The sequence below is a fragment of the Canis aureus genome, chromosome 1 (assembly GCF_053574225.1).
Source record: "Canis aureus isolate CA01 chromosome 1, VMU_Caureus_v.1.0, whole genome shotgun sequence".
NCBI lineage: Eukaryota > Metazoa > Chordata > Mammalia > Carnivora > Canidae > Canis > Canis aureus.
Window position 1 is genome coordinate 100,437,265 of NC_135611.1, and position 12,645 is coordinate 100,449,909.

The following is a 12,645-nucleotide window of genomic DNA, read 5'->3' on the forward strand; positions in this document are numbered from 1 at the left end:
TTGAGGTTTTTAATTTAAATTTATTTTTTGAACTGGTAATACTTTTACATGTTTCAAAATTCCAAAAATATCAAAAGATATAGAATGAAAATTATTCCTCATCCCTTTCCTCCCAGTTCTCCTCCCCAAGAGCAACCAGTATGCCTTGTTACTTTGTACCCTTAGGAGATTGTGTTTGTCTGTGTGTGACCAAAAAATTTTTTTACACAAATGGAAACATACTTTACACACTGTTTTATACCTTTTCATTTAACAATGTATCTTGGAGCTCTTTCCCATATTATCACATAGTCCCCATTTTTAAAGCTGTGTAGTTCTCCATTCCAGCACAAATCACTAACCCAGTTCCCCATGGTGGACACTAAGGTTGTTTACAAATTTTTACTTCTTAAATCAATACCATAGGGAAACCATGTACAAATAGTCTACAACATACAAATAAATCTATTGGATTCACTCCCAGCAACAGGTTTACTGAGACAAAGAGTTTGTGTCTTTGTAATTTTAGATAGCAACTAGTAAGTTGCCCTTCACAGAGCCTGTATCAATTTATACTTCCCCTGGAAATGTACAGGAAATCCTTCCCCCCTTTTGGATAAAAGTCAAGGCTGATAAAATGCTAGGTGGTCACACTGTTACAATCTTCCTGAAAGGTAATTTAAAAAGCTACATGAAATTCATTGGCAGAGGAAAATGCTCAAAATATAGTAAGAAACATGTGTTACAAGAGAACTAGAAAGGATTCCAATTTTCTAAACATAACAATACTATACATTTTTTGTGCGCCTAAGACCTAGTGTACACTATATGTATACATGTATTTTTAAGAAAAAATTATAGGAAAATTAAAATCTTAATGGTAACGACCATCTCTGGATAGTGGAAGTATGAGGAATTAAATTTTACTTTTGTGCATCTTCCACATTTGCGGTAAAGAATTTACATTACTTTTATAAACTTATAAAATCATGTCCTCTGTAGTTTATAGTAACCTCCCCTGAGGAGTTCATCTACCTTTGTTTCAAAACATCTGTAAGACTATCAGTAGGGATATTATGCCTAGGAAATGCGACCTGAAATGAGAAATAGAAAAATTTGTAAAGATCTCTGTTGCCTGGAGAGGAAGGCAAGTGACAAGCTTGCTCCCAGCTTACCCACCAAGGCCACTGTAACCTCAGCCTCTGAGACTGGGGAAACATGACCCTCAGGAGCTGCCATTATGGGGGCTGAGGTGGAGGTAAAGGGACAATTGCAGGCCTGGCTTCTAGAGCTGTCTGGAACCAGCAAGTTACCATTGGGTGTCCCCTACCCCAAAAAGCACTACTGATAGGTAGAACATTCCCAAATCTGTACCCCACACAGCAGTGAGGAGAAATGGTCAAAAGTGGGGCTTATTCATGTTTTACAATGTCCATGATAAAAATGCTAAAATTTACATCACTCAGAAAAATAAGTAGATTCTCTTCCTTTTCTCACACCAATTAGGAATGTTGCAAAACAGTAAAAAAATCACCAGAAAACATTTATGTTTAAATCAATTAATGATATCATTTGTTAAAATCAAAGGTTTAGGGTTGTTAGTAGAGCCCTCACCTAATCTGGAAAACGTTGGCTGTAGTGCTGGGCATGATTTCCCTACCTTGGCATATTTGTGGCTAGATAATTCCTTGTTAAGGGGGCTATCTTGGGCATTATAGGATGTTTAGCAGCATTTTCCACCCACTAGCTGCCAAGTGGCACCCCTCTGTTCTGCCAGTTATGACAACCAACAATGTCTCCAGACATCACCAGATGTCTCCTGGAGGACAAATCCATCCTGATTGAGAACGTCTGGCTTAAGCAACACTGACAATTTCAAGGTAATGGCTTTCAGTAGGAGCTGTGACACCCCAAGAGAATGTAGTAGAATTTCACGGGGGCTTTTTTGTCATTTGATCTGGGCTTATGTGGTGGGTACCAAGTGTGTTCTAATGACTATGAAGTACAGAACTGGCCCCTGTGGACCATGTATGTATGTATGTGTGAAACAACCAGAGTGTAATGTATGAACTGAGATCCTAAGTCAGCTTCACATATAAACACAAATTAACTCCTGCATGCTTAGAATTTTATACAGAATATTCCAGAAATGCAATAATAGTATCTTGTTTTGTTCCAAACTTTTGCAAGAGTTAGTCACCACTTAAGAAAATCACATCCCATACAGGAATGCCCCTCACAATATTTTCATGGCCAACATTATACCCCATATACCAGATGACAACAGCCCACCCCAGGTGTCCATGCATAATGGCCCACACAGTCATATGGAGAAATACCACACCAACTGAGTACACATTACTCTACCATAAATTACTTTTAATTATGCTTTTAAAAAAGGGGCCATTTTTCGATTTTTTACACTACACGTGTATAGGTTATATTACCTGTGAATTCATTTTGTAGTATAGGGAATAGCACAAAACACCTGTGGTTAAAGGGGGCACTGGGCTTGACCGATCTGAGAACTACGAATCTCAGGTATTGCGAAGCACCACTTCCTTAAGAAATCAGAGGTCACCTTAGACATTTCTACCCCCAGTCCTCCTTTCGATGAACATACTATGTGGATCTACCACATTTTTGTACCTGCGGTTCCAAAAATCATATGTAGTTTCTCTCCTATGAGGATTCTCTAACGTCAAATAATACAGAAGCACCCATAGAAGACTCTTCAACCCCGATAACATGAACTGGGTTTTTCTCTTGCATGATTTCATGGATGTCAAACAAGGCAAGGGCCTGGCTTGCAGGCTGTCCTGCCTTTGTCCCACCCCCAGGGCTCTCGCTTGAGTGTGTGTGCTGATGGCGGCCAAGCTGTGAGGTCCGGCCAAAGGACTGCTCAAGCCGTCGCCGATTCCGTCCCTGGGGCTCCTCTCTGGTGTGAGTTATCTGGTGTCGGATGAGGTGCGAGCTCTGAATAAAACACTTCCCACAATGATTACACTTAAATGGCCTGTCGCTCCGGTGGGCTCTCTCATCTGGATTCAGAGGTGGGTCACAGCCAAGGGCTTCTGCCCACTCATGTTTTGTTAGAGCTGGTGTCTGCTCAAAGATTAGCCTCTGGCGGCACTCGTATGGCTTCTCCCCAGCATGCTTTCGCTGATGCTGGGCCAGAGAGGAGCTGTGCCTGAAGCCCTTCCCACAGTGGTTGCACTCATATGGCCTCTCCTCTGTGTGTGTCCTCAGATGCAAGAACAGGCAAGTGGTCCGTGAGAAGGATTTCCCACACACACTACAAGTGTATGGCTTCTCTCCAGTGTGTGTCCGCTTATGCCGGCCCAGGGATGAATTCTGGTTGAAGGCCCGTCCACAGTCCTGACATTCATAGGGTTTCTCTCCAGTGTGAATTCTCCGATGGACTGTAAGGTGTGTGCTATGGCAGAAAGACTTCCCACACTCAGCACATTTATAGGGCTTGTCTCCTGTGTGGATTCGCTCATGCTGAACCAGGGAGGAGTTCTGGCTGAAGGCTTTCCCACATTCTTTGCACATATAAGGTCTTTCTCCCGTGTGAATCCTTTTATGCACTGTGAGATGAGCATTGTGGTTAAATGACTTCCCGCAGTCTGTACATTTGTAGGGTTTATCCTGTACCTGGCTTCGTGTGAGTTCCAGAATTGGAATGGCCTGACTGGAAGTTCTACTACAGTCACTGCTGTCACACGGCTCTTTTCCTGAGGAGCCTGTCTGCTGACTGACTAAGCTTGAGTTACGTTCCGAGTTTATAACCTGTGAGTTGTAAGCACAGAGATACTCAATCCTAGAAATCTCTGGGAATGGATTTAGGTTTGAGCTCAGGACACCATTTTCCCCAAGTCTGAGGCTTTCATAGCTTTTATCTTGAATTGGCGCTTCTTTGAGGTTAAATTCCAATTGCCTCAAATTATCCTGTTCTTTCTCAGGCAACTTTACCTGGCCCTCACATTCCCGGTCTTCCCTCAGTATGGTGGGACAGGGAGCATCCCTCAGGAAGCCTTCCCCTTCAGTGACGTGGGATGGATCCACCTCAGGAAGGACATGCTCCTTGGGTGGCACTTGGCTTTCAGGTCCAGGCTCCCGGCCTAAAAGAATACCAAGAGCTCTGAGGGAGTTGGTGGAAAAAACATAGAGACGGTAACAGGCCCCCAACTCACTGGGTCTACATCCTTACTACCCCTGCCTCCAAGTAAATCTGTTCTGCTCTTATGCTGATACCAAGTGCGTCATCTGCAGAAACAGCCTTACACTTTCATTCATTCAACAAAAATCTCTTGAATATCTGCCATAGGCCCAGGTACTGGCCTAGATCAAAGGCTGGCAGACTTTGTGTTTGGAGCTGGAAGAAGCCAAACATGTTGGGCACTTCAGGATCTTTTGCCTCAGAGGAGACATGGTACTTCTGCATCCACTGCAGATTCACCCCTGCCCTAGGATGATAGGCTATACCCTCTTGTGGAGGTACATGTTATTTCCTGCAGGTCAGAAAGCCCTAGGTGGTGTCAGAGGCATTCTGTTGGGAGGCTAAGAAGCTATGTAACTACTCTGGCTATGTAACCTGTAGTCATAGCCTGACTACAATGTTGTCAGGGTACCAATGCACCAGTCCAGAGAAGGGATTGTAACAGATATAAGCCAATTATGACAATGCAGGCCTTCCTTCCAGCCTCCATAGAGGCTGGGGTAAGGTATGTAGATTTGACCCAGTCCTAACTAAGGAGACCTCAATGGACAAAATCTGGAGTTCTGAAAAAAGGGGACAAATGTAGGGATGCCTGGGGTGGGCCAGTGGTTGGGTGTCTGCCTTTGGCTCAGGAGGTGATCCCAGGGTCCTGGGATGGAGTCCCACATCTGGCTCCCTGCAGGGCACCTGCTTCTCCCTCTGCTTGTGTCTCTGCCTCTCTCTATGTCTCTCATGAATAAATAAATAAAATCTTTAAAAAATAAGGTGGAGACACACAAATGTGACTGTCAGTATTCTTCCTACCTCCCTCTCCCTGAAGCATAGATGTGATGGCCAGAGCTGCTGCATCCATGCCATTACCCCATGAAAAATCCAGAAGAATAAGAACCATCAGCCTTGGCATTACTGGAATGCTGAGCCGGATACAGCAGTGGCTGCTTTGTGGGGAATAGGGGGAACCAAAAACAAACCCTTTTGAGCTGCACTAGCCCATTTCTCAAGATATGTACAAAGGAACACAATCCTTTTTTCTAAGAGAACATAAGAGTGTGGAGGTTTACAGAATCTGGACATTTATAGAGTAAAATGGAGAAGATGGAGGGCAAGTTCACACATTAGAAATGATGCTGTAGAGGGGCACCTGGCTGGCCCAGTCTGTAGAGCATGTGACTCTTGATCTCAGGGTTGTTAGTTCAAGCCCCACATCAAGTGTAGAGACTACTTAAATAACATCTTGAAAAAAAAGAAGGGTGCCAGGTGGCTCAGTCAGTTAAGCGTCTGCCTTTGGCTCAGGTTGTGATCCTGGGATTGAGCCCCATGTTCGGTGCCCTGCCTGCTTCTCCCTCTTTCTCTCTCTCAAATAAATAAATATGAAATCTTAAAAAAAAAAAGAAAGGAGGGAACCCTGGGTGGTGCAGCGGTTTGGCGCCTGCCTTTGGCCCAGGGCGCGATCTTGGAGACCCGGGATCAAATCCCACGTCGGGCTCCCGGTGCATGGAGCCTGCTTCTCCCTCTCCCTCTGCCTATGTCTCTGCCTCTCTGTATGACTATCATAAATAAATAAAAATTAAAAAAAAAAAAAGGAAAAAGAAAAAGAAAAAGAAAAAGAAAAAGAAAAAGAAAAAGAAAAAGAAAAAGAAAAAGAAAAAGAAAAAGAAATGAGCCTGTGGAAAGGGCCCACTCAATGACTGGTGAGAGAGAACATGAGAGGGAGGAAGAAGTCATATTCTTACCACTGGAGAAAAGCAGATGGGGAGGAGGATGAGGAAAACAGGGAGTACAGGAGCAGAGCACAGACATTCTGTGCAGAAAACAGCTAACAGAGCAGGCCCGAGGCTACCATCCTTCCATCCTTAGAAGGACCAGCTTTTGAGATTGGCCCTCAGCTAGGTGTGAGAATTTGGGTTTTAGGGGTATTCCCACCACCGTGATGAGTGGCTCACTATACCCAAACTGTGCCAACAATACGGTTTATGGTTAATACCCGCTTTCTCCTGGGAGTCTGGAATCTTAGTCTATGCCAGGCACAGCCTATGACCAGCCCCCAGTGAAACCCCCTGGCACTGAGCCTCTAATAAGCTTCCCTAGTAGCTAAGATTTCTCATGTATTGTCACAACTTACTGCTGGGGGACCTAAGCATGTCCCATGTGATTCTACTGGAAAACTCTATAATCTTGGTTTCTGGACTTTATCCCATCTGCCTTTTCTCCTTGCTGACTGACTTTTCTCTATATTCTTTCTCTCTGTGATCACTGGATCTTTGGGTGGTCTTGGGACACTGACACACCACCCTTTCCAAGCAGCATATCTGTAGTCACCTCTTGAGCTGTTCCCATTAGGGATTCCCATTTGGCAGCTTCTCACCTGGACAGTAGCCCTGGGCAATTTCTCTCTCTGCTGCCCATAGCTCAGCCCCTTGCTCCAGCTGGGAGATGACTTCAGGTTTTGGAAGCTCAGGCCCTGGAAAAAGGGAAAGACACAGAATGTGCAGATCTGCTATAGAGAGAAAGAACCAGCTCAAGATCCAGCCCTAGACTCCTGATAGGGCACGAGGACATCTAACAATAAGGTGAAACCTTTGCGCTGGGACAGAAAAGGGCAAAAAACCCCCTGCCCATTTGTTCCACAAGGGAGTGAGAATGCAAGATCTCTGATCACCACCCCAAGGTCAAGTCCTCATATCAGAGGCCCTATGACTTAAAACCCATCAAGAATAAGTCACTGTAGGAGACTGATCATCAGCTTGGGAAGCAGGCCTTACCCAGAGAGAGCAGATGCCCAAAGGTCTCCAGCATCACATCACGGTATAGGGTCCTCTGGGCAGGGCCCAGCTGCCCCCACTCTTCCTGGGTGAAGTCCACAGCCACATCCCGGAAAGTCACTGGCTCCTGAAACATCACACACACTCTTGACAGCTTGACTGTCTCTGTCAGTGCTCTCAGGAAGAGGAAGAGGAATGGAAAAGCAGAGGACAGGTAGGCCAGTGTCCTGAGAGAGTGCATGTTCTGAGTAGTAGGAGTCAGGTCTCACTGGGGGCATGTGAAAGTATCCAAGCAAGATCAAAACTAATTGCAGCTGATCGACAACTGATCTTAGGTGCAGATCTTTGGGCTAAAGAAATGGCTACTGGTTTAAGCCACTAAATTTCGGGATAGTTTGTTACACAGTAACATCTAAATGATACACTAAATAATCCTCTGATTCATTCAAAGAAAGGTTTATTAGACTCCCTGAAAAGAGAGGTTTACAGTTGGGAGTCAGAAACTCACCTACCTTTTCAGGGACCAGGCAGGCTCATTAGTGACTGAAATGGGCTACTTTAAGAGCCTACAAGGGTACTTAATTTTTGAGAGGTGACACTGAAGGTGACAGGTAATATAAGCCCTGTCTGAAGGGGCAGCTGAGACTCAGAACCAACTGAACATGGGGAAATATAAGCTTCATATGATTTCTAGTGAGTAGAATTTCTAGTGAGTAGCTGAAAATTTGTTCAAATTTTTAAATGACCACTTTAAATTTTTATAAGTTGATGTAATGTATCTAAAACATGTCCCACAAATCAAACCCTTCTGTGGGCTGGGTGTAGCCACTGTCAAAAGCTAGATATTTCTGAACTCTGAGTTTTGACTCTGCCACTTCTTCCTCAAGAAGTATACTTGAGCAGGTACTTATTTCTACTTCCTTGTTTTCTTGTCTACAAAGAATCACTTCTTGGGGGCTGTGATGGGGAATAAGTGGCTGTAAAACACTTTCTACAGGACAACATGCGAAAGAATAAAGTTGGTCCCCTACCTCACCAAATAAAAAGTTAACTCAAAATGGATAAAAGACAAAATATAAAAGCTAAAACTATGAAACCCTTAGAAGAAAGCATAGTGATAAATCTTCACAATCTTGGATTGGCAAATGATTCTTAGATATGACAGCAAAAACACAAGCAATGAAAGGAAAAATAAGTAAAGTTGGATTTCATCAAAATTAAAAACTTTTGTGCTCCAAAGGACACTATCAATAAAGTGAAATGGAAAAAAAATAAGTGAAAAGACATCTACATAGGGGATCCCTGGGTGGCGCAGCGGTTTAGCGCCTGCCTTTGGCCCAGGGCGCGATCCTGGAGACCCAGGATCGAATCCCACGTCAGGCCCCGGTGCATGGAGCCTGCTTCTCCCTCTGCCTGTGTCTCTGCCTCTCTCTCTCTCTCTGTGTGACTATCATAAACAAAATAAAATAAAATAAAATAATTAAAAAAAAAAGAAAAGACATCTACATACTGGGAGATAACAATAGCAAATCACACATCTGATGAGTGGCTTGTATCTGGAAAACATACCTCTTACAACTCAATAATAGCAACAACCCAATTAAAATGAGCAAAGGATTTAAATAGGTATTTCTTCAAAGAAAATATAAAATATACCAATATCGAATAAGCACATGAAAAGATGCTAAGCATCATTAACCAAGGGGTATTTTCTTTTAAGAAAAACACAAGTAGACTTTAAAATATTAAAGAAATCATAGTATAGGTGGCATATGGCTCTGACAAAAGTTGTGCAGGAGGTATGAAGAACCCTTTGGTTGGGAACAGAGGTCTCTGTTCCTGTCCCCATGTCCTCACCTCCCACTCAGAAGGTCGTCAAACCTTGATACATGCTCCCTGTACCTCCTGCCTCCCCCACTCTGCCCCTTCAACCATCACCCACCCTGCATGGGTTGTCAGTGACAGCCCAGGCATCAGGTCCACTGAGTACACAAGTACTTCATGTCTCCTCTTGAAATTCTAGCAGGAGACCATTCCTTGCCTTTTTTTCTTTTCTTTTTTTTTTTAGATTATTTATTTACCTGAGAAAGAGTGTGAGGATGTCGTGGGGGCCAGAAAGAGAGAAGCAGACTCCCTGCTCAGAGTATAGCCTGACATGTGGCTAGATCCCAGGAACCTGATTATCATGACCTGAGCTAAAAGTCAGAAGCCTAACCAACTGAGTCACCCAGATGCCCAACATTCCTTGCTTTTTCATGGCCCTCTCTGCTGCTTCACCTCAGACCCCTGTAGCCCTCCTCTTGCTCTTCACTATTGGTGCCTGGAGGTATGGGCTGTCAGGCTCCTTTACTTTACACTCTCCCACGGCTGACCAAACCACACTGGCATGAGCCAGCACCTGGTCACTACCCACCTCCCCCACCACATCCTAGTTAGCTCTCAGTATTTCTCCTACCCTGACCTCCAAGATGCCTGAATGATTTTTTTTTTTCAAACTCAAGTCATCTTGCTTAAAAAAATTTGAATGTCTCCTCATCTTTCTATCAGGATGACCTCTTTCAGCCTGGATATAGCTGACTGAATAATGGTCTCCAAAGATACGCAGGTCCTAGTTTCTGGAACCAGTGAATCTTCCATAAATGGAATGTGAATGTGATTAAGGATTTTAAGATGGGGAAATCAGGTGGGCCCTACATGCAATCACAAATGTCCTTCTAAGGGAAGGGTGGAGGGAGACTTAACTATAGACTACAAAAGGCAATGTGACCACTAAAGCAAGATGCCATACTGCTGGCTTTGAAGATTGACAAAGGGCCATTAGCCAAAGAATACACAGTCTACAGCTATAATAGCTAGAAAAGGTAAGGAAACCGATTCTCCCCTAGTTCCTCCACAGGAAGGGTGGCTCTGCCAACATCTTGATTTCAGTCCAGTAAAAATGATTTCCAATTTCTTACCCCCAGAACTGTAAGAATAAATGTGCATTGCTTTAAGCCACCAAATATGTGGTGCTGTTATAGTAGCCACAGGGAGCTTACACTAGACCTCAAAGCCCTCTACTTCTTTGCCTTATGTGGTGGCCAGCCTCCAAGACAACCCCCAATGACTCCCAGCCCTTGTCTAGTTGTGTAGTCCCTTCCTATTCTGTGCAGGTTTGACTTGTATAACCAATAGATACTGTGCAAATGACAGTGCATAAATTCTGACCCCAGAGCACATAATGCATTAGGGCTTCTACCTTGCCCTCTCCTGAATCACTCACTCTTTGGAAAGCCAGATGACAAGTTGTGAGGCCAGCCAAGCAGCTCCACATAGAGGCCCAAATGGGCAATGAGTTAGCCATCTCGAGGTGGATCTTCTAGCTCTACTAACATGTGTTAGCCATCTCCGAGGTGGATCTTCTAGCTCTACTCAAGTCCCATATGACAACAATCCAGATTGACATATTAATCATAATTTCATGCACCCAGGCCAGAACCCCTAGCTAAATCATTCAAGGATTCCTGTCATCAGAAACTGAAGTAATATTTATTGTTGCTTTATGCCACTAAGTTCTGGGTTGTTACACAGCATCAGATAATATACTTTCTCTTACTGTTGACAAAGACTCTCTCCTTGAGAGAGTATGGCTCCTCTGAACCCTCTTCTTAACTAGGCCCTGATCTCTAGGCTTCTTCTTCTTTTTTTTTTTTTTTTAATCTCTAGGCTTCTGTGTCCATTTTGCATTACTTAGATTCATAAAGAATTGGTATAATCAAAATCCCCACCCACCATATCTGATCACTCTCATATCTTTTCAAAGTCCTCATCCCCCACAGTCCTCCAGGCATTATCTGATCACTTGGCCTACTTCAGCAAGAATCCTGTTAGGTCATTGGGCACCTGGGTGGCTCAGTCAGTTAAGCATCCATCTAACTCTTGGTTTTGGTTCAGGTCATGACCTCAGGGTCATGATATCAAGCCCCACACTGGGCTCTGTGCTCAGCATGGAGTCCGTTGGAGATTCTTTCCTTTTCTCTCTCCCTCCACTTGTGCTCTCTCTAAAATAATAATAATAATAATAATAATAATAATAATAATAATAATAAAAGGATCCTGTTAGTTTAGCAAGAATTACACCCACCCCTAACCCCAGGTATAAATTCCCACTTTTACTTGTTGTATTTGGAATTGAGTCCAATTCTGTAATGAAGTCTCTTTCTCCTATTCCAAAAGGTTCTGAATAAAATATCTTGACTGAGGGGATTCCTGGGTGGCTCAGTGGTTTAGCACCTGCCTTTGGCCCAGGGCTGATCCTGAAGTCCCAGTATCTGATCCCACATCGGGCTCCCTGCATGGAGCCTGCTTCTCCCTCTGCCTGTCTCTTCCTCTCTCTGTGTGTCTCTCGTGAATAAATAAATAAAAATCTTTAAAAAATATACCTTGACTGCTTTTATTAGTATCCATCTCTGTTTTACTTTAACAAGGCTCATTCCTGCCCCACCCATCCACAGTAAAAGCAAACTAAAGCGTGGTTACATTTAATGGAAATCTGCGATCCCTGGGTGGCTCAGTGGTTTAGTGCCTGCCTTCGGCCTAGGGCGTGATCCTGGAGTCCCGGATGGAGTCCCGCATCAGGCTCCCTGCATGGAGCCTGCTTCTCCCTCTGCTCTGCCTGTCTCATGAATAAATAAATAAAATCTTAAAAAAAAATAAATCTGCAATAACACTATCTGAAAACATGCAAATTGAAGGTTATCAATCTAAAATAATGCAAATCCTTGTAAACAACAAAAGACAGTATGTGCAAAATTTCAAAGACGTGGCCTTCAGGAATTATCAATTATTTTTGGTTCCTGCCACATGGAGATAGCATTTTATGGAGACCACAGTCTAGAATTGCCGAGCTTTGAATCAGGCACCTGCCCAGGTGGCCTTGCAAGCAGGGACCATCCTGGGTTCCAGTGGGCCCCACTGCGCCCCCGGTAGTCGCTCCCGCCACACTAATGCGGTGCGTGGTGACCAGTTCTTACCCTCAGGTTGGGCCAGGGGCCACGCGATGGAGGGCTCTCGGTGGGTGTTTGCTGACTCCATGAATTAGAGCATTTCTATTCTGTTAATATTGTCATCTCGGCGCTCCACTGACACCAGTTACTGTGAGCCATCACACAGCAGGCGGCCTTCAGGGAGCGGGGAAGGCTTAAAGGCTCAATACCTGTGGGAGTCGCTCGGCCCGCTGCCATCATTATTATTATTGTTACCTGAAGCCATTCCGCTGGCAGCCCCGTAGCCATCGCCAGTGCAGTCGGTTCCTCTTCGGGGTTCATCCTGGACCGACAGGTCGAGGACAGTAGCCCGCAATGGCCGTAAACACTATAGCAGCCCCAGCCTCAGGGACCACTCCGCTCTCCGCCCGCCGGACAATGGCGGCCGCGCTGGTGACGCTGCGACTACAATTCCCAGAAGACCGTGCGGCGCGCTGCAGGGCCTGACCAATGGAAGCTTTTATCTGTCGAGCCTTCCACCAATGAGAGCCTTCTGGTTTCGGGCCAATGGGACCGTCCAGCCGTCTGGCCTCCGGCCACTGGGGGCGCTCCTGCAGCAGACCCGGCTTAGGCGGTGCTGGGTGGGCAGCTGCGGGCGGTGCTCTCCCAGGTACTGGGCAACTGGGTGTCTCCATGCCCGGGACGAAGGGGAGCGCCG

General features: G+C 44.8%; 1 protein-coding gene across 6 annotated transcripts; it reads right to left on the reverse strand.

Annotated features, from left to right (window-relative positions):
* Positions 1-12,391, reverse strand: ZNF8 (zinc finger protein 8). 6 transcript variants are annotated; one of them, XM_077912092.1, is made up of 5 exons: positions 12,204-12,356; positions 11,482-11,617; positions 6,964-7,090; positions 6,567-6,662; positions 1-4,103 (listed from the first exon to the last, which is right to left on the reverse strand). In XM_077912092.1, the coding sequence occupies exons 3-5, from the start codon at positions 6,995-6,997 to the stop codon at positions 2,662-2,664; spliced, it is 1,572 nt and encodes a 523-aa protein (XP_077768218.1). In that variant the 5' UTR covers positions 6,998-7,090; positions 11,482-11,617; positions 12,204-12,356; the 3' UTR covers positions 1-2,661. The 6 variants fall into 6 exon arrangements, with proteins under 6 accessions (XP_077768218.1, XP_077768212.1, XP_077768235.1 ...); XM_077912086.1 differs by lacking the exon at positions 11,482-11,617 and having other exon boundaries at positions 12,204-12,391; XM_077912109.1 differs by lacking the exons at positions 11,482-11,617; positions 12,204-12,356 and adding an exon at positions 11,976-12,181.
* Between the last annotated feature and the right edge of the window lie 254 nt (positions 12,392-12,645).